We start from the raw sequence: 26,766 nt of genomic DNA, 5'->3' as shown, positions 1-26,766 counted from the left end.
GTGCTACTTACAGTGAATGATTCCAAACAAGCTTAGGGATCCCGTCTGCCACCTTCAACCTTTCCTCTTTTTTTTTTTTTTTTTAACTTCAGTAGGCATCAATGATAAATCAATCTTATGTACAATTTCTTACAGCTAACCCTTTTTTAAAAACCTTTGGCAAGATTACTTACAACTCATACAACTTAATATTGAGAACTATTTAAAATATTCTAAATGCATAAAAATAAAGATTTTGGCTTTTTTGATATATATTTATAATATTTATTTTGTTACTCAAAATGGAAGCTCAACTTTATCCCCAAAATATAGCTCTGCTGGGCAGCTGCTACTGTGCTCTCCTGGGAATCCCGGCAGCACAGCCTGCCACCTTTCTTACCCAGCCTGAGCACAAGCCTCTCTCTGTCCTTGATCGCTAAGATAGGCCAGTACTGAGGAGGCAGGTGAGAGGCCTGAAAAATAAAGGGAGATCGTTTTGCTTCCTGTTGTATCTTATATTCCAGTAAATGTGCTTTGAATACAGATTCCTGTTTATATACTTCTGCCTCTCTGTTTCCAGAGACTTGTAAGGAGATGAGGGAGGAAGAAGGCAGCATTTCCTTGACTTCTTTAGCCTAACTGCAAGGCAGCTCTTCTCTAGGAATGGGTTTCCTCACTTCTTTCAAAATCACCCCTCATTGCACTCTGTGACTGGACTTGTTCCTGTGACCTTGGGGATTAATGAAAAGTATACTGATCAGGAAGACAAAGTCCCCTTTGTGCCTTAGCCCTCCACCATCGCCTAAGTATGAACAAGATATGTAAGCCATAGGACTGCTTAAAGTTCAATTTCAAACGTCTTCTGTAAGTCACTGGAGAAAGGGTTGGTGGGGGATGGGTTAGTACGCTGCTTAGACTTGCTTTCTAACGCAGCCCACTGCACTTCGAAAGGATCCACAGGGCAGGTACCTGCAGGAACCTCCATGTGCTTGTCTCCTGAGGCCAACCTGCCATCGTCTACACCATTGAAAGCTGCAGAACCGTTGAGGTGCTGAGCAGGAGGCTTAAAGAAAGGACTGGTGGTAGCACTGCTCGTCTCGTATTGAGGGAATGTCTGCTGCTTGACCAGGCTGGGTGACTGATGGGGGTGGACAGCCTGCGGATGGCCTGCAGAGCCAAACACGTTAGCTACCATCTGGGAGGGAGTGATGCCCACCACAGGCACCTTAGGGGCTGGATAGGGCATCCCATTGGCCACAGGGTAGGTCTGGGCAGGGACAAAGGCTGGCTGCAGGGGCGGGACCACACCGACTGGCACAGGCTGAGAGGTGAGGAATGTATTCCCTTGGAAAGGTGGTACTGGCTGGGAGATGGCAGTGGGTGGAGGAGGCTGGAGAACGGGCTGCAGTGGGGCAGCTGAGGCCTGGGGCTGCTGAACCCGGACGTTCTTGGACACCTCTTCTAACCAGCGGTCTGCCTCAGAGGGAGTGCGTCTGTGACCAGCCTGGAAGAGACCTGGAGAGGCAGCACCGGAAGACTGACCCCACTCGGTCCCTGGAACCAACAAGATAAAAGAGACAAAAGAATCAGTCACTAGGAGCATCTGTCCTTGTCTTATAACCTTGATTATTTGAATGACCCTAAGATGCAGAACAAGTCTGCCTAATGGGATATTTTGTGCTTCTGGAAGGTGGGAGAAATGTCTCTGAGGAGGTTTCATAGAATCTGTCAGACATGCTGCTGTTTAGCTGAAATGCATCGAACCAGGCAGCTGTCTGGTGTCAGAAGCTCTCCCCACTACTACTGGCTCATCTATAGTCCAGAAATCAGCTTGCACAGGTACAAAAGGGCCTGAGCTATTTCCTCTTTGACTCTCTCAGGGTAAAAATAAAATAATATTATGCTTTAATAATAACCTTGCTGGCCCTTGCCTGGCTTCCAGACACAGGCTGTTTTTATTATTTTAAAACTTCATGTTTTATAGTTAAAAATGTTCACTATAAAAAAAAACTAGAAAGCACAGAAAAGCAAAAACAAAAAGTCTGAAGACTCACTTTTTGTAGGCCTGCCATTGCAGGAGGCAGGGCCCACCTAGGCATGTCCACATATCACCAAATCCAGTGATGAACTCTGGAGGTGGGATGCAGGAATCTACTTTATCAAAGCTTCAGGGTGGTTCTGTTCCATAGTCCCAGTTAAGAACCACCAATCTAACTTTTCTGCCCCTCTCCATCATCTACTCTTAAAAGCAGTTTACTTCCAGGAAGGAACACACCATTTCCTAAAGAGAGTCCTCCTTGATTCCTATTCAGGTAAATGGCTGACTTTAGAACCAGGTCATGTATCTGACCCCAGAATCCTCACCACCATCTGTGGCCACCTTACCCGAACGTGTGGCTGCAATTTCCTTGTTAGCAGCATCAGGGGCATGGGCCCAAGGGTTGGTTTCACGCACAGGCATTGCTACAGGTGCTAGAGCAGTATGGGCTGGCTTAGCAAGTACATGGAAGGCAGAATCAGTGCCATTAGCTACAATGGGAGCAGACAACATCAATGGAGTTAATTCATGCAGGGTGTACTAGTGGCCCCCTGGAGCTGGGTCAGTTTGGCCAAATTGAAATACTGGTATAACAGATAAATAGAAAAACTGGTGTTGGGATAACCATGCCATCTTGCAATGGATATGCATACCTTTTGGCAAAGATGGAATTACAGTCATTAAAATGGCTACACTGATAAAGCCAAATGAGTGTCCTAGGGAAATATGTGTGTTGGGGAGAGGAAATGAAGCCTACCAAATTTCAAATCAAGTTGAACAGAGGTTTTAACAGAAGCAAAGATCTAACTATTCTTAGTTTTAGGTATAATGGAAAGGCATTTCCTCCTCCTATCACTTTTCCAAAAGATCATCTTATGCTAATAATAAAACCCAAAAAAAACAAAAACTCACTGCCCTTGAGTTGAATCGACTCATAGCAACCCCTCCTAGGGTTTCTGAGGCAGTATCTCTATGGAAGTAGATTGGGCAATCTTCTTTCCAAGGAGCGGCTGCCAGCCTTCTGGTTAGCAGCCAAATGCCTTAGGCACTACACCACCAGAGCTCCCACGAATATAAAGGTTTATTTAAAAAATGAGACTCCCTGGAGGAAAAGCATGTAGTAGCTTCCTCCAACAGGAAGTGGGGATCTGTCTCCACATCATAATTTGAATGCCATGGTTCTTTCTCCGAGTTTTTTTTCAAAAGACATGGTGCTCAAATGCTAAAGGAAGACTACTTGAAAAGACTGTAAATTATGTAAACACTTTGCTGACTTCTAAGTTAATACCAACTGTTAACTCAGTATGTCTGAAAACAACAACTTTTAGTATCTCTTCAATACCACACAGGGAAATTTTAGGACATTAGTTGTAGATGATAAAATGAACTAAAGAGCCAAAAGAGGGGGCTTTTCTTTATGCTTATCCTCTTGTGGTGGGATAGAGCCTAGGTGAGCCCAGAGTTTCTCTGTACTATTGATATTTTGGGCTGGATAGTTCTTTGTTGGGGGGCAGACCGTCCTGTGTATCATAGGATGTTTAGCATTATCCTTGGCCTCTACACCCAACTAGATGGAAACAGCACCCTTCCAAAATTGTGATACCCCAAAATATTCCCGGATAATCCCTATGAAGGGCAAAATCCTACCCAGTTGAGAAACACTCCCCTAGAAGACATGACAGTAAGAACCAATGCTGATGACTATTGCTTCTGGGAAACTGGCTGGATAACTACTGACCCTTAACAGACAAGGGACACACAAAGCAGGGCTGGGACTACAGAAGCTCCTTATAGAATGGGATGAAAGAAAAGTATGTACATGCAAAATGATGAATGCTGACATCTCAGGAAGCAAGAATGGGAACAAAGCACAAAGACGTCAAACAAAAATAAATGAGTCTTAAGATTATCAAACAGGGAAATTAATGATCTGACCAGTTCTTGGGACACTCAGGATGCCAAGTTCAGTTAGTAAGCAGTGTAATAAAATTACTGGTTTCAAAGAGAACAGCTAAGGAGGCCAAGAGGGTACCAACCCTGAAAGGCAGGAGACTGTGGTGCCCCCACTGTCACTGGCTTGGTCATTGGAGCGGATGAGAAAGGATCCTCAGAGGGTGTGCTGAAGGCGCTGGTGATCTGCGAGCACAGGGAGCTGATGCTCTCTGCTTCTGCTTCCACCTCTGGCACTGCAAGGCAAACAGACATGGGCTCCAGACACAAACACTGAATGCTCTCAAATACGGAACAGCAGAACGATACCGGTGATAATTTATACTAAATCTCTTGTATGTGGAAGAAAATGTATCAACTCTCAGGTGGGGCTACGAAAAAGAGCTTTAGAGAATCTACTGACCACAAGTTTCATTGGCTTTTTCAGATGGCAAAGTATAAAGTGTCAACAATCCAGTTACTAAGGCATGTCTTCCTCCCTTGAAAATCCCCAAATTTATCTTAAAAGCTAGCAAGCTGCCATCTAGATGCAACGATGGGTCTCTCCTCGTCAAGAGCAAAGAAGAAAGAAGAAAACCAAAATTCATGGAAACAATCAGTCCTAGCGACTGGTACACCATCCAATCTGCATCCTATACAACTATGAGACCAGAAGAACTAGATGGTGCCAGGCTACCACTGTCATCCACTTGGAAGGGATGTAGGAGATCCTGGATAGAGAGGGAGAACAATGTGGAACAAAAAATCATTTGAAGGGGAAAAAAAAAAAAAAAAGATGGTTGGGACCAGGTTTGCTGGTCCAATAGAACCTGGTGCAACCACTGAGACTATGGCCCCTAGCTGCCCTTCAGGTCTGGGATTGAACCCACACCTGTGGTTTCCAGCCAAACAGAGTACAGGCAAGTGAGTTAAACATTTACCTCAAGTAGACACACTCCTTGGAGAGAACAATCATGGGAGAAAGAAGGGCTGCTTATGCACAGGGAGACAGCTCGGGGGGCAGGAGTCCATGGAGTGATGGACACAGGGAAGAGGTAACTATGGGGAGGAAGTGGGAGGGGCATTGTGGTAAACTGTGGTCAATGACATGAGACAAAGTATATGTGAACTGCTGTATGGAAAGTGAATTTGCTCTGTAAATCTTCACCCAAATCACAATAAATAAAAAAAGAAAATCCCCAAATTTATTTCCTCTCCTCAGAGATACTGTTGAGAACTTGGTGTTCTCTTTCTGTGCTAAGATGTTCAGTTAGCTAGACCTTTACAGAAGACATCTGCAATCTGTGTGCCTTCTAACCTATTCTAAGGCTGTGGCCCAAGTTAAGTTCTGTAGCCATTTAGTGATTCTATCAGAAAAATGGGTTAAAGTAAGGGACACCAGTGAGTGTTCAGTGCTTTGCTCTGTAATAAACAGTGACGCTGCCATCACTCTTAAGTTTTCTCCAGGGTCTCTAGTACCAAGTATATGAACTGTGATAACATGATAAAGTGAATTGAGGTCTGGGACTCTAGAGATTGTTCTTAATACTAACTCTGGGATATTTCTCTATTAAGGATGCTGATTATGCATGCTGAATCTCTGTTTGTTCATCTATAAAAAGAGATTAGTAATTTTCACTCCCCACCTGCCCCAGAGGAAGACTGATAATGAGGTCCTTGAAGCCTCCAGTGCTTCAGGTTTATAAGCTGGAAAGACCCTGAGGAATCACCTAGTCCAACTGTTCTCTAGTTTCATTTGTCAAAAGAACTTTAGTCTCTGTACTTATGTCACCACCAGTGAGAATGACCTCTTGAAACAGTGCTTCCTCATACTCTGTTAGAGCAATGGCTCAACAGTTCTCAGAGGGAAGTAAAATCGGGCCATAAAAGCACTGCCCAGACCTTGAAACTTTAGCCCCGGATCTTAGGATGGAGACTAGCTACCAGGGCTGGCTCTGTCCTGAGGCCACACAAAGGCCTGTGTGGCAGTTCTAAAAGGTATGAATTCGTGTGAGCAAGCCCACTGTCTCTGATGAACAACAGATCTTAGATTTACACAGTAGTCCGGTTTAGAGTTTCCTCACTATGGAGCCAACCAGTCCCAAGGACAATGGGGACTTAACCATTTCTTCTGGTACATCTGACAGTAATGCTATTTAACTGTATGTGTTTCTAAAGCCTCTTTAAATAATTCCCTGCTGGGTCCCAAGTGGAAGAATAAGACCGGAAACAAGACTCTCGATATTTGGAAGCAGGCTGGCCAAACTGCTTCCATCAGGACAAACCACAGACCCTGAAGGTCAAGCTAGAAATTCCCGTCATGGCTCCGTCGCCTATTTGTTGAAGAGAAATGAATGATCATATCCCCCTCTATGAACTTCGGTTTGCTTTTACTGGGAAATGACTCAAGATACAACCACCAATCAGCCTCAGGGAGAGAGGAGTGGATAGTTTGACAAAAGCAAATGATAATGCTTCACTGCTAGCGCACCCAGTGAATCTGGCAGCTGCTGCGTTACCTGCATTTTTGATGGGGAAATCAGTCTTCCTCTGCATAGTGGAAGGCAACTCATTAATGCGCAGGGATAGCTGGCGTTTAAAGGGTGACATCTTCTGGCTAAGAGCAGGAAATCCTCGGAAAGAGCCTTGGCGGGCAAGCTGTTCAATCGGTGCGTGCCGACGTGGGATGGCATGAGGATTGCTCATCTCCAGAGAGGCAGTGGCATCCAAAGTGGGAGAGGTAGGAGAGGCTGGAGATGGGGCAGTGTTGCCAGGGGCCACTGATGAACCGCCAACTGCCTTATCTGTTTCAGCTCAAGAAAATCAGGAGAAGGAGAACCTTAGCAATGTCTTCAAATAATTTCTTCATGTAACTGAGCTTACCTACCTGAAGAACTCAAAAACCCTTCTATATCCTTTTATCCATCTCCTTTCCAATGTTTCTAAAAGACAGATTAGAGACCCTCCCAATGAGTTCAAAATATACCCAGCCCATCTTCAGACAGCAGACTCCTGAGTGACTGGAATGCTGTACAGGTGTTTCTGCTATGATGGCATGTGTACCTGAAAAAACCCACATTCTGCAAAGTCACTAAGATTAACAGCTGTGGGAAAAAGAGTCAGGGGCTGACCTCTCAGAATCTATGGACTTTTGTAACAAAAGCACTAAAAAAAACAATACTAATCAAATAAAATGAGTAGCACCATTAAATCTACATCTGCATCTGCACCCAGCTTTACAGTTGGTGGATCCTTTTCAATCCTAAAGCCTGAGACTTCTTTCCTTAAGACGGAATAAAGAAGAGACATCATAGAGCTCAGATACATCTGAAAATTAAATTGAATTCTGTGTCTCAGAATTAAAAATCTGTTCAGATTTTTATTTTTGTAATATCTAAAAGATACTACAAATTTTGTTTTTAAATACTGGACAAAATATCTTTGCAGCTTCTTCAACTACACTCTCTGCTTCCCCAGATCACTTAACATACTGAAAACTGGAAACATTTTTGAAGCTACTTAACTAGGTTAGTAGCTAGTTTGTACTTTGGTAAGATTTTCAGATTTGTTTTTAAGCTCTTCACACATTGCTAAGACTTTCTCTTTGTGAGTAAGCTTGTTTCCAACTAGCTTCAAAATATTAACCTGCTGGGGAGTCTGCATTAAATAACATTGTAGTAGAAGAGTTTGTACCTTTCTTGGCATCTTGGATTTGTTTCATGATTTCCTCTCTTTCTGCTTGTTCGGTGGCTGTTGTGACACGGAATGACCCTTCTCGTGTAAAAGTGGTCCGGCTAGCATCGAACGTAGCAGTCACTCCACACTCCTTCTCCCGCTTCTGCTTTCGTTCTAAGCAGGCTGCAAAAGCACAGCCGACAGCATGGCTCAGCCTCTCACCCTGCGCACAGGAGAAGGTTTTAAAAACTGGTTTAGAGTGACAGGACCAACCATTATAAGTTAGACTGACAGCAGTCTGTTTTTACACAAGGCAAAACAAAATGTTGGGAATTAGAATTAAGTTTTAATATATTAGTACGCCAAATTAATGAAAATGAGTAAAATGCCTTAGGTAATGCTTATGCTGCTTTAGTTATACAAACTGCTGCAGGCCTTGCATAAAGTGATCATCAGCAACCTACGCTGCTAAGAGCAGCCACTGACCTCCTCGTCCTGCAGGCTCCCTCTGTCACATTATCTCTGGCTACCAGCTTAGGAGACACTGTTCAAGGTTCTAGGTCCTCAGTCTTGATCTGCAAGCCTCTATATGCTCTTTAGGGGGAACAGCAGGAATATTTACCAAGCATTTCTAAAAAACTGCTGGAAGGCAGTGTAATTTTAGGAGTATAAGTACACCATTTATAACATATGTCTAGGAAAAAGAGGTACAAACTTAAACTTCTGATAAATAAATAGAACTCAAGGTGAAAAGTCTTTCTGCATGCTCTCCCTTCTAAGAACACTACCCACTGTAGGCCCTCAGTGCTCTCAGGTTTTTCCCCATTCCTTTCTCCATCCTTCTCTAGCTTTCTCTCATCCTCAACTCCACCTCCAGACCACACACACAGGCAAAAGTCAGAGCATGCTTTCATCCATACCCTTTACTTACAAAGCAGTTAAACAGATGAAACTAATCTGCTTGTGTGTAGTAAATACTGCTTTATAGAAACAATGGATTATCTCACAGTAAACTTAAAATGGATTATCTCACAGTAAACTTAATTCAATGGACTATTTTTACTATGGTTATTTGTATTTTAAACCATATTCCTAAAAGTAGAATAAAAAAGTTAAAGACAGTATAATAATTGTTGGCATCAGTAGTGCTGAGAAGAAATATCTGGGAACAGGGATTCTGTGGTATTCTCAAAGACACACCATGCAGGCAGTCACTCCTACACGAACAAGTAATTTCACTGAATTTTATAGCATCAACTACCATAATGTGAGGTAATGTTTGAAGTGCTTTTTGTCTCTAAAATTTTAAAAGACTGAAAACCTTTTGACTGCTTATTTAAGGACTGACAGTCTTATTCTTTATGAAGCCAAACGAGTTTCCTTTTAACTTCTTAGGAGGATGATACAAGGCTAGGTGTCAAAGCATGAAACAGGATGAGAGTATAGGGGAAGATCCTTAGATTCTTAGAAAATCTGAACACAGCTCAATTATAAGGACAGCTGCAAGCAAAAGGAAGCTTATTATTTCTCTAGTCCTAGGGTCAACCCCCACCCCCCAAAATAACAAAACAAACCTACTGCCATTGAATCTACACCAACTCACAGCGAACGCCATTGGGTTTCCAAGGCTGTAAATCTTTACAGAAATAGACTACCTCATCTTCCTCCCACACAGCAGCTGTTGGGTTTGAACTGCTGACCTTTTGGTTAGCAACCAAATACCTCACCCACTATGCCACTAGCGTGGTGGTTCTCAAAGCATGATCTCCCAACTAGCACTAACAGATGACCTGGGAACTTACTGTAAATGCAAATTCTCAAGTCCCACCTCAGACCCAATGAATCAAAAACATTGGAAGGGGGACCCAGCAATCTGTTTAAACAAGCCCTCCATGTAATTTCAAATAAAGTTTAACCAGTGCACTGACACTCTTCTTTAATGGCACAGCCTAATTTAGAGTATCAGCCATCATTTTGCTCTTTGAATTGCAGGGTCACACAAAGGGTATGAACTTGAATAAAAGGATTGAAAATAAGCTAGCTTGACCACTTCTGAGAGCAGCTGCAGCAGCATATACTTGTTAAAAATCTAGTGGAAACTGCTTGACTGAGCCAATCCAGGAAGAGCTTGGCAACTAATGATAGTCATGATGAAATGCATTTTGTTGGACTCACTGTGTCCTTGACAGCCATGAAGCAATGACAGATCCAGCGCCGAGTGGTGCCATCACGACATATGTAAGAGAAGGCTCTATCAAAGTTCCTATCTGGGGCACAGAAAGAAACTTTTTCTATGGTCTGGTCAACTATGAGGTCCTGGAAAAAGGAAAGCACAAAAGAGAAGAGGACTTATGAGGTTATTCAAGCTTATAAGAAACACAGGATGCCCATTCCATAATACAGAATGCCCTTGTCTGTCCTCTAACACAGCTAGGCTATAGTGTAGCTAGATGTGAGGCCAGCAATTTGAATACTCTGAAAAGATCCTAAGAGGGATTCCAACAGGTACTCTACCCAGATACCTTCTTCACCTAATCTACTATTCTAGGACACTTATTTGTTGATTCTAGTTTTGGAAAATCTTTCATGGTAGACTGTACATTATATGTAAATCAATATATTTAATCCAATTTCCACATAACCCGTATTTAATGACATCATTCCCAGGACTGGTTCTATATATTTATTAATTTCTTCTTTTACTTTGAATCTGATTTTATAATATATACTTGCTGGTATAGTTTGCACAAGGGAGTACCACATGGTTTAAAATCAGGAAGGGAGTGTGTCAGGGTTGTATCCTTTCACCACATTTATTCAATCTGCATGCAGAACAAATAATCAGAGAATCTAGACTATATGAAGAAGATATGAAGAAAAATGTGGCATCAGGATTGGAGGAAGACTCACTAACCACCTGTGATACGCAGATGACACAACTTTGAAAGTGAGGATGACTTGAAGCACTTACTGATGAAGATAAAAGACTTCAGTCGGCAGTATGGATTATATTTCAATATAAAGAAAACAAAAATCCTCACAACTGGACCGATAAGCAGCATCATGATAAATGATTAAAGTTGTTAAAGATTTCATATTACTTGGTTCCACAATCAACACCAATGGAAGCAGCAGTCAAGGCATCAGACGATGTATTGCACTGGGCAAATGTGCTACAAAAGACCTCTTTCAAGTGCTGAAGAGAAAAGATGTCTCCTTGAAGACTAAGGTGTGCCAAACTTAAGCCACAGTATTTTCAATCGCTTCAAATGCATGTGAGAGCTGGACAATGAATACGAAGACCGAAGAAGAGTTGATGCTTTTGAGTTGTGGTGTTAGTAAAGAATACTGAAAGTACCATAGGCTGCCCAAAGAACGAACCAATCTGTCCTGGAAAAAGCGCAGCCAGGATGCTCCTTGGAAGCGAGAATGGCCAGACTTTGTCTCACTTACTTTCATCATGTTGTCAAAAGGGGCTATTCCCTGGAGAAGGGTATCATATCAAGGTAGAGTGGAGGGTCAGCGAAAAAGGGGAAGGCCGTCAATGAGATGGACTGACACAGTGGCTGCAATGATGGGCTTAGGTATAGCAAGGATTGTGAGGCTGGTGCAGGACCAGGCAGTGTTTTGTTCTGTTGTACAGAACTATGAGAACTATGATTTGGAGCCGACTTGACGGCACCTAACAACAATCTAGTTTACACAAAATTTTTTTAAAAATCTTGAGGCTTTAAGGCTTTTCATGTAATTTTTTCATGACCTAGAATTTCTATATGCTGAAAACCAAAAAAACCAAACTCACTGCTGTGGAGTTGGCTCTGATTCATAGCGACCCCTCCTTCGTTTTCCCAGGCATTATCACTACAGAAGTAGACTGCCCAATCTTCCTTCTGAGGAGAGGCTGGTGGGTTAGCAGTCAAATGCCTTAGGCACTACACCACCAGAGCTCCCTCTGTGTGCTAAGGTGGGGCTAAAACAATCAAACCAGGGAGTTTTATAAAACCAAAACCAAACCAAACTCACTACTGTAGAGTTGGATCCAACTCATAGCGACCCGTCCGTGGGTTTCCAAGGCTATATCACTACAGAAGTAGATTGCCCCAATTTTCCTTCCGAGCAGTGGCTGGTGGGTTAGAGTTTTATAAAGCATTACTTAAAGGTCCTTTTTGGGTACTTAACAGTATTCTCAGATTCTGTGAAATCAGAGTCTACTATATGGTGATGCAAGGAGCCCTGGTGGCACAGTGGTTAAGTGCTTGACTCTAACCGAAAGGTCAGTGGTTCAAACTTACCGGCCGCTCTGCAGAAGAAAGATACGGCAGTCTGCTTCCATAAAGACTGCAGCCTTGGAAACTCTATGGGATAGTTCTATCCCATCCTACAGGGTTGCTATGAGTCAGAATTGATTCAATGGCAATGGATTTGGTTTTGGTTTATATGGTGGTGCAAGTGGCTTGTGACTGGCTGCTAACCTGAAGGTTAGGGGTTTGAACCTACCTAGTGGCACCTATCTACTTCCATAAAGATTACAGCCAAGAAAACCCTATGGAGCAATTCTACCCTGTGAAACATGGGGTCACCATGAGTCTGAATCAATTTGACGGCAAAAGATTTGGTTTTTACATAGTATATCCTGACTTCACGCTGCTCTTGGTGGTGGTGGTAGTGGCTGAATGCTTAACCATTTGCATTACCCAGGGACTCTCTCTTTAGGCTAAAAGCTGTGAAATGGGGAAAATCACTCAGTGGCATTTCCTTGTACCAAGTATTGACTTCCCACCAGAATCTGCCTGCTTTGGGCTATTCTCTGATGTCTTCAAGTAATTTTTTTATCTTGTCCAGAGTTTATACTTGTTTTTAGGAGGGTCAGTCCAACCGGACCTTACTCAGTCATTCACACACCAACAACTAAAGCCAAAGATGAAGAAATTGAAGACTTTAACCAACTTCAGCAATCTGAAATTGACCAAACAGTCAATCAAGATGTATTGATTCTTACTGGTGATCGGAAGGTGAAAGTTGGAAACAAAAATCATTGGTAGTTGGAAAATATGGCCTTGGTGATAGAAATGATGCTGGAAATCAAGTGATAGAATTTTCTAAGACCAACGACTTATTCATTGCAATTATCTTTTTTCAGCAACATAAACAGCAGCTATGCTCATAGACCTCAATGGATGGAATACACAGGAATCAGATCGATTACATGTGTGGAAAGAGGTCATGGAGAAGTTCAGTATCTTCAGCCAAAACAAGGCTAGGAGGTGACTGTGGAACAGACCATCATTACTGGAAAGTGAAATAATTAAAAAAAAAAAACACACCTTTTTTTCTTCTTAGTAATATAAATTTCATTTTATGTTCAATGACATTTTCCATTAATTATTCAATTAATTTATCCGTTTTTCTGAGAAACGATCCAAGAATTAGATGCTCTAGTGCCACACAGTGGTTAAAGCATTCAGCTGTTAACCACAAGGTTGGCAGTTTGAGCCCACCAGCCACTCCACGGGAGAAACAGGAGTCAGTCTGCTTCTATGAAGATTTACAGCCTTGGAAACTATGTGGCAGCAGTTCTACTCTGTCCTATGGGGTTGCTATGAGTCAGAATCGACTCAATGGCAATGGCTTTGTTATCCAAGAACTACCATAGTTTTTAAAAAATTTTTTATTGTGATTTGGGTGAAAGTTTACAGAGCAAATTTATTTTCCACACAGCAGTTCACACACACACTGTCTCATGACATTAACTGCAGATTTCCACAATGCAACACCTCCTCTCCCACTTCCTCCCCATAGTTACCTCTTCCCTGTGTCCTTCCCTAGCATGCACTCCTGCCACCCCACCTGTCTCCCTGTGCATACACAGCCCTTCTACTCTTCCATGATTGATCTCTCCAAGGAATGTACCTACCTAATGTAAATGTTCAGCTCATATGCCTGTCTTTTGTTTGGCTAGAAGCCACAGGAATGAGTTCAATTCCAGATCTGAAAGGCAGCTAGGGGCCACAGTCTCAGGGGTTCCACCAGGCTCTCAGGTTGGGAAATCTGCTTCCATAGTGATAACCACCTTGGAAACCCAAGCAGGTGTCACTATGAGTCAGGTCCAACTCAAGGGCATATAACAACAACAACAACAACATCTGTGTATGAACCTGTAGATCAATATTTGTTATTACTGATAATGTAGTATTGCGTATGTAAAAGTATTTACCTTTGTTGTCTGTACCACTTGTGCACCCCTGTCTTCATCTTCCTTAGTGTTATTGTGCTGGTCATTAGCTTTTTGTATATTGCTTTTCCCTTCACCTAAATCAACATGTGTCTCTTACCTATCTAGCAATTGTTCCTTCCTTCCCTGGTAACCAACGAATAAAGTTTCCTTCCATGTGTAAACCTTTCCTTGACTTTTTACAATTGTTGTTGTTGTCATTATGTGCCATCGAGTCGGACCTGACTCACAGAGACTCCTCTTTGGGTTTCCGAGGCAGTAACACTACGGAAGTAGATTGCCCCATCTTCCTTTGGAGGAGTGGCTGGTGGGTTTGAACCGCCAGCCTTCTGGTTAGCAGTCAAATGCCTTAGCCACTATGCTACCAGAGCTCCTTTTTTTTTTTTTTTTTTTTACAATAGTGGATTCATACAATATTTGTTCTTCTGTGACTTATTTCACTCAGCATAATGTCTTCTAAGTTCATCCATGTTTTGAGGTGTTTTACAAATTCTTCATTATTCTTTGTTGTTGTTGTTAGGTGCCATCGAGTTGGCTCCAACTCATAGCGACCCTATGCACAACAGAATGAAACACTGCCTGGTCCTGTGTCAGCCTCACAAGTGTTGCATAATATTCCATTGTATATATGTACCCTACTTTGCTACCCATTCATCCACTGATCTGCATTTTGGTTGTTTCCATCTCTTTGCTATTGCGAATAGTGCTGGGGTGAATATGGGTGTGCGAATATCTATTCGCGTCCCAGCTCTCACTTCTTTGGGATATATACATAGTAGTGGGATTGCTGGATCAAATTGTATTTATATTTCCAACTTTTTAAAGAAAATTGCCTAAGGCACTTAATTGATAGATTAAGAAGGCTGGCGGTTCAAACCCACCAACCACTCCTCGGAAGGAAGGTTGGGCAATCTACTTCCGTACTGATACTGCCTCGGAAACCCAAAGAGGGGTTCGCTATGAGTCGGGTCCAACTCTACGGCACATAACAACAACAACATACCATTTTCCACAGTGGTTATACCATTTTACAGATCAACCATCAGTGTATGAGTTCCAATCTCTTCACACCCTCGCCAGGATTTGTTATTTTCTGTTTTGTTGAACTTTTGCTATTGTTGCAGGGATTTGACATAGCTTCTTGTTCGAGGGGCAGGCTACTCAAGTTTTGGCTTCATTTCCATGGTGATTTGTGCAGATCATGGCATGGCTTTATGACAAATGATTCTAACTTATTTTGCTAGTTCCTGCTTCTAGATAAATATAAAGGTGGAATTATAGATCCTAGGAAGGTTGGGCAGTCTACTTCCATAGTGATACTGCCTCGGAAGCCCAAGAGGGGTCGCTATGAGTCGGGTCCGACTCCACGGCACATACAACAACAGGATGACAAGCCACCAATTACTATTATCATGCAATGTGGAAAGAGCTAAACTACTGAATGCCAGTGCTGTAAGTAGCCACCAGGGGGCAACATCACTTCTAACCATGCAGTGTATAAAACACAATCTCCAAGGAAGGACAACACATTTCATTTAAAATACTAATGAAAAATATATTTTCTTAAAAATAAGCTAATTAAGATGATTTTTATATTTAAGACAATTGCTTCTTCTGAACTTAAAAAAAAAAAAAAAAAAGGAGATAATAGATAGTCAAAAGGACTAAAATGCTGCTCCATTAAATCATTAGAACTTTATCAGGCAAGTTACCCGTCAAACTGCTCTTTATCTGCCAGAACTTTTCCCTTCTGATGACATCTGAGTTTGTTTTTTTTTTGTTAAAACTTTTCCTGACTTTAAGTCTTGCAGGAAATTTAAACTAATGATTAAATATACTTATCTATTTGGGATCATTATGAGTTGAATTTGATTCCACAGCACCTAAAAACATCAATAAGGAGCTCTGGTGGCATAGTGCCTAAGGCATTTGACTGCCAACCAGAAGGTTGACAGTTCAAAGCCACCAACCACTCTGCAGAAGGAAGATGAGGAATCTACTTCTGCAAAGATTTACTGCCTTAGAAAACCAAGGGGGCTTGCTATGAGTCAGAATCAACTCAAAGGCAGTGAGTTTGGTTTTGGTTTGAACAACATCAATACTTTATGCTCACTCTGTGTCTTTATCCTTGTTTAGGCATTTAGGATCACATTCTCTTGAATAAAAAAATGCTGCCTATGATTTGAGGATACTGCATGGACTCCACATAATCAAATGAGCCATTTACTAATCCTTAACTTTTGACTTAACTAAGGTTTTCAGTTAAACGGAAGGTTGATCAGTTCAAAATCACTTCCTAAAATACAATGTTTTATTAAGGAACAAGAAGAAATTGCAGAAGTAGGCCATCATTTGCTACATCAAATTTGCAGGGGTGAAAAATTTTCTTAAATATGTAAAAACAAAAATAGAACTCAGATCTTAAGGTAAATGAAAATGCTTACTACATTAACAATGCTGTATCATGTAGAAGAAACTGTTGAGAAAATGCTCTCCTATCTTTCATAAGGTAAGTAAGTCCTAAATTGGTTTTCTGAATGCTAAGTAGTCTCTCAGAAGATTGTACTTTGGACAAAAGGAAAGACTGTGACTACAACAGCTTAATGCCATTATATTTGATCCTGGGATAGAAAAGACATCTACAGTCATAGTTAGGATTATAAAAATCTTACCTTTGTTTTTTCATCCACAACTCTGAGTCCATCTGCTGATACCCATAGGACTGCTTTGACTGCTTTCTTTCCAGTCTTTTAGGAGAAACCAAAAAGTGGGGAGGGGAGAGAGACACATACACATATTTAAAAAAAAAAAAAAAAAGTCATCTTCCACAGAAAAACATTCACTTCTGCCTTCTAAAAGTCACAAGTACAGATGAAGTCCAAGATCAGGAGAGGTGCCCAAAGCCAGATACTCAAACCAAACTGCAGAAACATTCAGGAAAAAAAACAAGCCAAAGCCATTATTTTATAAACACAATGCAAAACAAGATAAAACTAAGTAAAGGGGATGGGACAGATAGAGTCAAAACCAGATATCACATTCCACAAAGAGCAAAGAATTCATGACTAGATTCTTCACCCATTTAAAAAATCAACTAAGAAAACCAAGAGTCAGATAAATATTATACACATAAGGAGTTACACCACAAGTAGCTTCTACAAGCGTGTTTAGAATGGGAAATAATGTGTAAGTCTAAATTGAGATGTTGACTATCCCACTATCCTCTGACCTCAATATGTATAATAGGACCCTTGGTCACCTGAAATTTTCATGTTAAAAAGCCTAAGGAGTCTTCATTATTCCCTTAAAAATCTTTATCAACTATAAACTATTTTCTGGATTAACAAAGAACTGGTTTGGTTTTTAATTTGGCAATAATGGAGATAGTTTGGGGACCTGAGAGGATTAAAAAAACTGTTGGAAAAAGTATTTTTGTTATAACATGACTTTCCTTTTCACTGGGTAAGGAAAAACTTCTTTGGCACACAAGAATCAAATTAGAACAGGTTAGTGTATGATTTCTTCTGTGACGGAATGAAAATGGGGCAGTAGGAGTTTGTAATAGTAATTTAAAGGCTTTTTTTCTTCTCAACTGCTCCAAGAATACAATAGAAATAAAAAGGAAAACAAAAGCTGAGAATAGGTATCAGAACATCCTAAGAAATATATATCAAAAAGAATCTGGTACTAAAGGTTTATGCAACTGCTTCTAGCAGGGACAAAGGAAGATGACAGAAATGCCTATCATTCTCATTTGTATGTTTCCAAGTCCAGAAGTCTCTTACATGAGAGGCATGGCTTTATTTAAATGAACTGTCATGATCCACTCTGGACTTAACCATCTCCACCATTACCGCACATTTGATGAGTGCCTATAATATGCTACACAGTGGACCTACTTGAAGAACTCAGTCCACTGAAAGGTGATATTTAGATTAAAAAAAAAAAAAACAAGTAATAAATACTATAACAGACCTGAAAACAAAGTACAGTGCTGTCAGAAAGTAGGCCTGGGCAAATCTATTTGTGAAATCAGGGAAAGAGATTAAAAAAAGGAAATTAAAATGGGTTCTGAAAAATTTTTCTAGCTGCCCTAGGTGGTAACAGGGAGGCAGAGAAGGGATAAAGGTAGTACACATGCCAGGCAGAAGAAACAGCAGTTTAGGGCAAAGGAGCAAACAACACGGCAAGTGTTGGGCCCTATAAATATTTTGGTATGGGTTGAGAGTAGGATGAGTGCGTAAGCAATGGTGGGAGATAAAGAGTATGAAAGGCTTGGTCATGGAAAGCTCTGTATGTCTGCTAAGGAATTTAATCTGAATTCTGCGAGCAATTAAGAGCTACTGAAGGAAGTAAAGTGATTTGCATTTTTAAGATATTACGTTGGCTGCATTAGCAGGGATTGCAAAGAAGCTGACAGGAGGCAGGAAAACTGTGAGATTCTAGGTGAGACAAAATGGAAGTTGAGCTCTCTTAGCTGAGATTTCACTTATGCTAAGTGAAAAGCTAAGAGATATGGATGGAGAGGGGAAAGTTTTAAATGGTAGAGTTGAAGACTCCTCTCTGGTTCCTAGCTTGGGTAACTGGGTGGAGAAGGGCACCACCAAGATAGGAAGATAGGAGGTGCGAGAGCAAGTTTAAGGGGGAAGAACAGGCTTCCAGTTTGAAACAGGAAACATTTGCGATGTCTTTGCAATATCCAGCTGAACATACAGATCTGAAGTGCAGGAGAGAATTCTAAGATAGAATTCTAGATTTTGGAGACATCAATCATGGGAGAAAATAGAATAAGGAAGCCAGAAATTACAGAAGATGAGTCACAAAAAAAATCACTGCCGTTGAGTCGGATCCGACTTATAGCAACCCCTCCTTGGGTTTCCGAGGCGGCATCACTTCTGAAGTAGATTGCCCAATCTTCCTTCCAAGGAGTGGTTGGCAGGTTTGAACTGCCAGCCTTCTGGTTAGCAGTCAAATGCCTTAGGCACTACACCACTAAGTCCTTGAAATATTAAAAAAGGAATAGCCAGGGTGACAGGAATATCAGGAGAGGGTAGGATCACTGAAACTTAGGGAGAAGGGTTTCAAGAAGTAATGAGTGGTCCAAACTGTCCAGTGTTGCAGAGTAATCAGGTAGGGATGTATGTGAAAAGTGTCCATTGCATTAGCAATGAAAAAGCCACAGAGATGATGGAGGTGGAAGTCAGACTAGAATTGGTTGAGGAGTAAATGAAAGGTACAAAGATTTCATGAGTATTAAATACCATTAAAAAGCTCTATATAAAATGTGGATGAGCCTTGAAAACATAATGCTAAATGAAAGAAGCCAGCCCCCAAAGGTCACATATTGTATGGTTATCGATATAAAATAACCAAAATAGGTAAACTGACACAGAAAGCAGACTGGTTAGGGTCTGGGGTGTGTGTGTGTGAGGGGTTAACGGGAAATAACTGCTTACAATGGGTTACCTTTTGCAGTGATGAAAATCTGATGGAATGAGAACAGAAAATGGATGCAAAACACTGTAAATGAACTAAACTCCAAAACCAAACTCACTGCCATCCAGTCGATTCTGACTCATAGCCATACCCCACTGGGTTTCCGAGGCTAAAGCACTTGACTGCCAACCAGAAGGCTGGCAATTCAAATCCACCAGCCACTCCTCAGAAGGAAGATGGGGCAATCTACTTCCGTAGTGATACTGCCTCGGAAACCCAAAGAGGGGTCGCTATGAGTCGAGTCCAACTCAACAGCACATAACAACAACAACAACAAATCTTCATGGAAGTAGACTGCCCAGTCTTCCTTCGGTGGAAGTGGCTGGTGGGCTTAAGCCATCAACCTTCTGGTTAGCAGTCAAGTGCCTTAGGCATTACGCCACCAGAGCTGTCACTAAACTGCTCAATTTTAAATGACTGGTTTTATTATGTGAATTTCATCTTAATTAAAAAAAAATAACTTTGTTATAAAAGGAAGAAGTGAGTCTATAGGGCAACGGGGGGGGGCAGGCAGAGGATCAAGGGAGGTCTTTAAGAAATGGTACACTAGCACAATATATTAGAAACAGAACGAGGTTTAGAGTAAGACCAATTTGAGACTGAATTCACTGCCACCATTCATAAGCTATAGCCTCCATTCATTCATCTGTAAAATATTTATAGGTAGATAAAAGATTAAAGATTACATATAATATCTGGAATTTAAAGAGAAATAAATAATTGGTAGCCATTTACTAATACTATATTATTTTTATTAAGCTTTTAAAAACTTCTCTGAATAGTAAACCTTCTTGAAAAAGTGACCGAAGGCCAAGTAAAAGAGAAGAGTAATTTAGAGAACCAAGTCCTTCGGAAGACAGGATGGGAAGGGGCTAGAACACACGTTTTAGACAGAAAGAGAGATGGCCCTTCTTCTGAAATGGAGGGATGGAGATGAGGGTGAGTAGAAATGAAAACACATTTGTAAAGGAGAAATGACAAGTTGCACAGGTTAACTCCTGAGAATCACAAATTTCTCTGTGAAGGAGATGACAGTACCTGCTTTATTTTGCTGGTGTTACACTGGGGCTGTTCCAGCCAACTGGGACGTACAGTCACCCCATCAACTACAGTAATTGGCTATATTTAACCAACACTTATATAGCATTTAGTATTTTGCTGGAAGGTAAGTTCCATAACGGCAAGATTTTTTCCAGCTATATACTGTTCACTGCTATATCCCCAGAGCTTAGATCACTGCTTGGCAGAGTGGGAGTTCAAGAAATGGTTGTTGAAGGAATAAATTTGCTAAGTATCTGCCATAGGAAATAGGAGACAGCTGCCCAGTGATATAGAGAACTGGTAAATGGCACTTAAAACCTCACGTAAAAAATTCAAAATCGTGCATATCATCAATCTGGTCCATTGTAGCCTGTAGTGTTCAACTGGGTGCAAAAGAGACAACACATAGGACTACCTCAAGGTTGTGGGTTTGAAGTTAGGGAGGAAAAATAGGTTATTTCAGAATGCAATTGTTCTTCAGTTAATCTCCTTACAATATTCAGAGAAATAATATATCATTTTCTTGGAACAGTTATACTGTTAAGGAAATATTTATACTTTTTAATATGCTTTTTCAATAATCTTTATGGTACTATACTAATGTATCAGTGAGGCATTCCATTTGCTATAGTTCATGGCCCATGACCTCTCTGAATAAGGGAAGAAAATAAGCAATATGAATTCTTCTTGCATTTGTTTGTTTGGATGTCAATTACTGCACATCACTGTCATTTGCCACATTATAGGTACTTCATTCAGATACTGAGATATTAATGCTCAATGATGCCTGTACCTGAAACTAAGCCCAGACTTTCTGCCACAAATTCTATAGTAGCAATACTTCTGCACTATATGCAAATTTCAGAGCCTTAAAATTTTGATCTGCTAAACTAAGATTCCTGAGGATATTTTAGAAAATATTATGAAAGTCATAGAAGATAAAAGTTTTTGCTTTTGTTTTCTCTAAAATATCTACTTAAGCCAGTACTCTAGACCAGGTCAAAGTTAGCTAACCAAAGAGTGGAGAAAAAGATAACTCAGATAAGTATGAGATACAGTTCATCTTAGTGGATAAAACCAAACCTGTTGCTGTCAATGGATTCTGACTCATAGCAACACTATAGGACAGAGTAGAACTGCCCCATAAGGTTTCCAAGGCTGTAAATATTTATGGAAGTAGACTGCCACATTTTTCGCCCAGGGAGCTGCTACTGCAATTGAACTGCTGACCTTCTGGTTGGGCATGCAACTGAGCGCTTTAACCACTGCATGACCAGGGCTCCCTCTTAGTAGCATAAGCACCCTTTTCTCTTTCTCCTTCTTTTCACTTAAATACTACATAATACTTCAGGCATTAATAAAAATGTAGTGGTGGTAATGGGATGTGAGATGTTAAGAATTATTTCATCACCACTGTTCCAACACTTTCTATTCTAATAATACTCTCAAGGCTACAGGTAGAATTCACACTGACTAGTGTCAATGCCATTAAAAAAAGAGTTTCACAATGAAGAGAAAATTGCTTATTATACAAAGAAAGAAAAGGGGGGTCAAATATGGACAGAACTTCAGTGACTTAGAATTTAAACTGGTGACATCTGACATCTGAGTAGGACTGTATGTTATAACTATTGAATAATGACTATACTTTGTAAATATCCAGTTTGTTGTTAGTTGCCACTGAGTTGAATACAACTTATGGTGACCCACGTGTGCAGAGTAGGGATTTCAAGGCTATGATCTTTCAGAAGGAGATTGCCAGGCATGTCTTCTGAGGTGCCCCTAGGTAGGTTAGAACCGGCAACCTTCAGACTACTAGACATTGGTGCACCACCCAAGGACTAAATAATCCACCTTAGAATTTTAAAATTAACAGCTGCATTAAACATCTTTGACTATGTGAATAGATGTAAAATACAGCAACTAAACAGGCTCTGACATTGGTGATGGATCTATTACAAATTACTGCATCAGGAAACTTGTACTGCAAATAAGAGAAATGCACATGTAATTAATATGAAGGAAAAAAGTGAAAGAACACAAAGTGGTTAAAAAAACAACAGAGAAATGTTAAATAAACTTAGTACACTATAAGATAACATTCTTCTATACATTATAAAGCTAACCACAATAAAAGGCAATTGAAATAATCAATTACAATAAAGAAATGTCACCTATCTACCTATCTCCAAGGTATGGCTATTTTAGTAGAAACTACCTTTTTTAAAAATAAATAAATAAAATTAAAAAAGGATGAAGATGACAAGTTAGTGATATTCTTGGTGGGTTGAAATATCCTTACAGTTGCTCCTTCCTTTTACATAGTGGTATTACCCTGGGGAAGTAGTTCAGATTTCCAACTGGAAAAATGAGGTTTAAAATTGTTTAAATTTGAAATTGGCAAACATTCTATAAGGACATGACAGAAAATATAGCACAACAGCAGCCAGAAACAACTGCTAAATGGGTGTGGGCTTGTTTTAATAAAACTTTATTTACAAAAACAGGTGGTGGGCTGGATTTGGCCTGTGGGCCACAGTTTGCTGATCTCTGACATAAATGATCATAATCCTTGGAAAGTGATTTCATAAATTAAATTTTCTGGAAAGGCAATTCATTATATAGAATACAGACAGAAATACTAGATCTGTTTTGGAATTGGGTCTCTGCAATTCTTTCTTTTTGACAAATGTACTTATAATCTATTAAACTGGGAAACAGATCGCAGGTGTTGTCCAACTCTAAAATTCTGTAATCCCAAAGACACCAATGAGATAATAGCATGCAATTGTTGTTGTTGTTGCTGTGTGCCACTGAGCTGATTTTCACTCACGGCCACACCACCTATTACAATCAAACTGGACCATAAGGTCTCCTAGACTGTGAAGATTGCCAGGGCTTTCTCCCATGGATCTGCGAGATAGTTCATCCCTTCTATAAGCAGCTGAGCACTTAACACTTAATTGTTAGTGCCACAAGGCTCCTCAGCATGCAATTAACCAACAAAACAGAAGTGATATTTGGAGGCAATACATGTCTGCAGGGCATAGGATAGCTAAGAACAAAAAATGGTGAGGCAGATGTTCTAACTGAAGCTGGAGTGTAGAAATGCAAGCATAACTTGGCATAGCTATAAAATGTTAAGCAACAGCAATAAAAACACACCAATTTGAGCAGGAGGGGGAGAGCAAGTCATTCTATCCCGAGCAACAATGACTTGCCATTATATTGTGCAGTTATTTCAGCTAAAACCAGAGTTCTGCAAGGGTACCTAATGTTTTAAGAATCACTGGGTGTATCTTTCTGTCACATCTACACACAGAGATAACTCAGTCATTACAGAAAAATAATGATATATTAACAGTAACCATGATACAGTGTACTCTGTGATAAATTAACAAGAGACACATCCTTGAATAGGAGACTAGGCTTAATTTTTTTTTTTTTTTTTTTTTTTTAATCTGTACAATGAGGAGGAGGAGGATATGGGGAAAATACGCCCCACACCAAGTTTTGGTCTATAATTTAATGATATTGTGTAAATCTGAAATTCTGAGCTGAATGGCATAATAAACAAATTTTTCCTTTTAATTCCAAAATACAGTGAGTGTTCCCCAAAGCACAAAGCAGTGAAGTGAAAGAAATACAACCTTCTGCAGAATCTGAGACTGCCACTATCTCTAAAGGCTGCTTCATTAAGCTTCATTAAAAGTACACTTTTAATCTGAGACACTAAGAAACAGTATTTTCTATACTTGAAGTGACAGAGGGCCTTAAAGGCTTTTGTAGAATTTAGGGATGAGAGCATGTCATCAAACAGTAAAGGAGAGATTCCGAGCAGTAATTTAGTTCTTTTAGTTTTTGCCAAATCAGGCTCAATTGTGGGGGAGGGAAGAGGGGCTAGGGATTATTCTAATAGTAAATTCATATTTCAAATGTATGTAATAGCTGAAATGAAAATACCACAGGCATCTCAAATTTAACATGTCCAAACCAAATTCATCATACTCCCTTCTCACAATGAAAGATAGCCTCATCCCCTCTGTCATTCATGCCTGAAACCTGGGTGTCACCCTGCCTTTCCTTTTCCACTTTGCTAGGTTTAATGAAGGGATCATTGAGTGTGGGGCATGTGCTCTCTCATCCTAGTGCCTCTGTTAGTGCTGTGCCTTCTGCCTGAAATGCCTCTCTCCACCAACTTAGTTTAACTGGAACTCAAGGTACACTTTAAGTCTCAGCCTTAGGTGCCATCTCTTCCTAGAAGCCTTTACCACAAGTTCTCATAGTAATTCTTCCTCTCTGCTCCAGTAGCACCTCTTACTGCTACAGTTTGGTAACCATTTCTTTACCTGTTTCCTTGCACTGAGGAGTGAGCTTGACAGCAGTGCATCTGTTTTTCATTCATTTATTCATTCACTAACTCAAACATTTTGAAGCAGCTTTTATATATCAAATACTATTCTAGATACTGAGGATTCAGCAGGGAACAAAATAGGTGAAGATCCTTTTCTTCAGAGAGCTTACATTTTAGTGAAGAATAGATGAGCAAACACATAAGTACAATGTATGGTATGAAGGTGATAGGCTCTATAAAAGAAAAATAAAGTTGAGAAAGGGATTAGGGAGATTGTGTATATAGTGGGGTAGGTATCTGAAATTTAAAACATAGGGTTATTAGGGAAGGCCTTGTTAAGAATGGGACTATGGAAAAAAGAACTAAAAGAAATGAGGGAGTGAGCCATATATCGGGATGAATTGTGTTTTAGGTCTGAAATTACAGCAAGTGCACAAGCCCTGAGGTAGAGGCATAACTGGTGTTCAAGGAAAACTAAGGAGGCTAGTGTGGCTGAAACAGAGGGAGCAAAAGGGAGAGTAGGAATAGCCAGGGTAAAAGAGGAAAAAGGGTGGAGGAAATTTGTGTGCAACAGCTTAAAGGACCCTGGCCTAAGAAAGCCACTGGAGAATCTGGGCAGTGGAGCACATGGTTAGACTGATAGCTTAAAAAAAATCACTCCAGCTGATGTCTTAAGAAGAGGTGGTGAGAACAGCAGTGGAGAAGGGGACGTAGGACACTACTGTGTCCTATGATTCAGGTGAGAGGTGATGCTGGCTCAGACTAGTGCTATGGTAGTGGAAGTAATGAAGATTAGATTCTTGAAGGCTTAAACAGATAGAAAGTGTTGGTGGGCTGGACGTAGGATGTAAAAGAAAGCAATCATGATAAAATCCAAGATTTTGGCCAAAGCACATATACTGAGATAGGGAAGACCAGGGGAAAGCAGTTTTGGAGCTAAAGATCCGAAATCTGTTTTGGGACACGTTAGAGTGTGTCCTTGACCACTAAAGCATACTGCCTCTAAGATGGAAATATCACTATGGAGTTCAGAGGAGACATCTTGAAGACAGATCTTTCAAAATCATCAACAGCATATAAATGGCAATTAAAGTCAGGACCTGGGTGAGATCATGGAGAAGTGTAGGCAGAGAAGATTTTACAAACTAAGGACTAGGCAGGGGAAAATCAAGAAAGTATGATCCTTGAAGTACAGATAACCAGTGTTTCAACAGGAAAAAAGAGCTCAGCTGTGTTGAATGCTGCTGACAGGTTGAGTAGGTAGTAAGTCCATCAGAACAGTAGAATAAAGGGAGTCTTGACCAGTTTAGGTGGAGTGATGGAGGTGAAAGCCTAAGTAAATGGGTTCAAGAGAAGAAAGGCCAGAAACGAGATACCACAGATAACGCCCCCTTCCCCTTGTTAAAAAAGATGGTATTTTTATGCTAATGGAATAACCAACTAGAGAAAGAAAAAAAACTGATTATAGAGAAAGGGGGTCACATTGCTGGCATAATAGGAGCTGGAATAATAAGAATACAGTGGAGGGATTGACCTCAGCTAGGAGCATGGATTGTTCATCCCTTGAATAGGAGGAAAAACCAAGTATTTGGGCATACATGTAGGTACATGAGGAGATGTGGTAGTTGGCACATGCGAAAATGTTCTTTTGATTGATTGTATTTTCCTGGTGAAGCAGGAAGCATGGTCATAAAGCTGAACAAGAACGGAGTAAGAAGCACTGGAAACTTAAGGAAAAAGGAAGAGGCATGAAACAGATGTCTACAAATGTGAGAGTAGAAGGGCTAAAAATTTCAGATTGACTTGTTCATCTTTGTATCTGAGTAGCCTAGCACAGCTTACAGCATGTTCTTGATACTAACTTGTTGAATAAATGAAAAATTTCCCTTTTGATGGTTTGTGATGTATGGTACTTATTTGAAGAAAAAGTTCAACAATTAGTCCCATGTACTAGGAACTGGTACATAATTTAATTCTTGCCAAGCATTACCCTCTGCCTTGACAGAGACAGAAGTCTGCTAC

General features: G+C 40.5%; 1 protein-coding gene across 1 annotated transcript in view; it reads right to left on the bottom strand.

Moving 5' to 3' along the window:
• Nucleotides 1-817: 817 nt before the first annotated feature.
• Nucleotides 818-26,766, bottom strand: part of NUMB (NUMB endocytic adaptor protein) — a 95,310-nt gene continuing 69,361 nt past the window's right edge. Inside the window, exons 4-10 of the mRNA XM_007941388.2 lie at nucleotides 16,526-16,600; nucleotides 9,797-9,937; nucleotides 7,640-7,844; nucleotides 6,466-6,759; nucleotides 4,054-4,203; nucleotides 2,365-2,508; nucleotides 818-1,533 (exon numbers count right to left, since the gene is read on the bottom strand). Of these exons, the coding sequence (XP_007939579.1) occupies nucleotides 818-1,533; nucleotides 2,365-2,508; nucleotides 4,054-4,203; nucleotides 6,466-6,759; nucleotides 7,640-7,844; nucleotides 9,797-9,937; nucleotides 16,526-16,600 (1,725 nt within the window). The remainder of the gene's footprint in view (nucleotides 1,534-2,364; nucleotides 2,509-4,053; nucleotides 4,204-6,465; nucleotides 6,760-7,639; nucleotides 7,845-9,796; nucleotides 9,938-16,525; nucleotides 16,601-26,766) is intronic.

Source organism: Orycteropus afer, unplaced genomic scaffold, assembly GCF_000298275.1.
Source record: "Orycteropus afer afer isolate SDZICR_OR568_19922 unplaced genomic scaffold, OryAfe1.0 scaffold00079, whole genome shotgun sequence".
NCBI lineage: Eukaryota > Metazoa > Chordata > Mammalia > Tubulidentata > Orycteropodidae > Orycteropus > Orycteropus afer.
The sequence above is the reverse complement of the archived record's forward strand: the minus strand, read 5'-3'. Positions and strand labels throughout refer to the sequence as shown.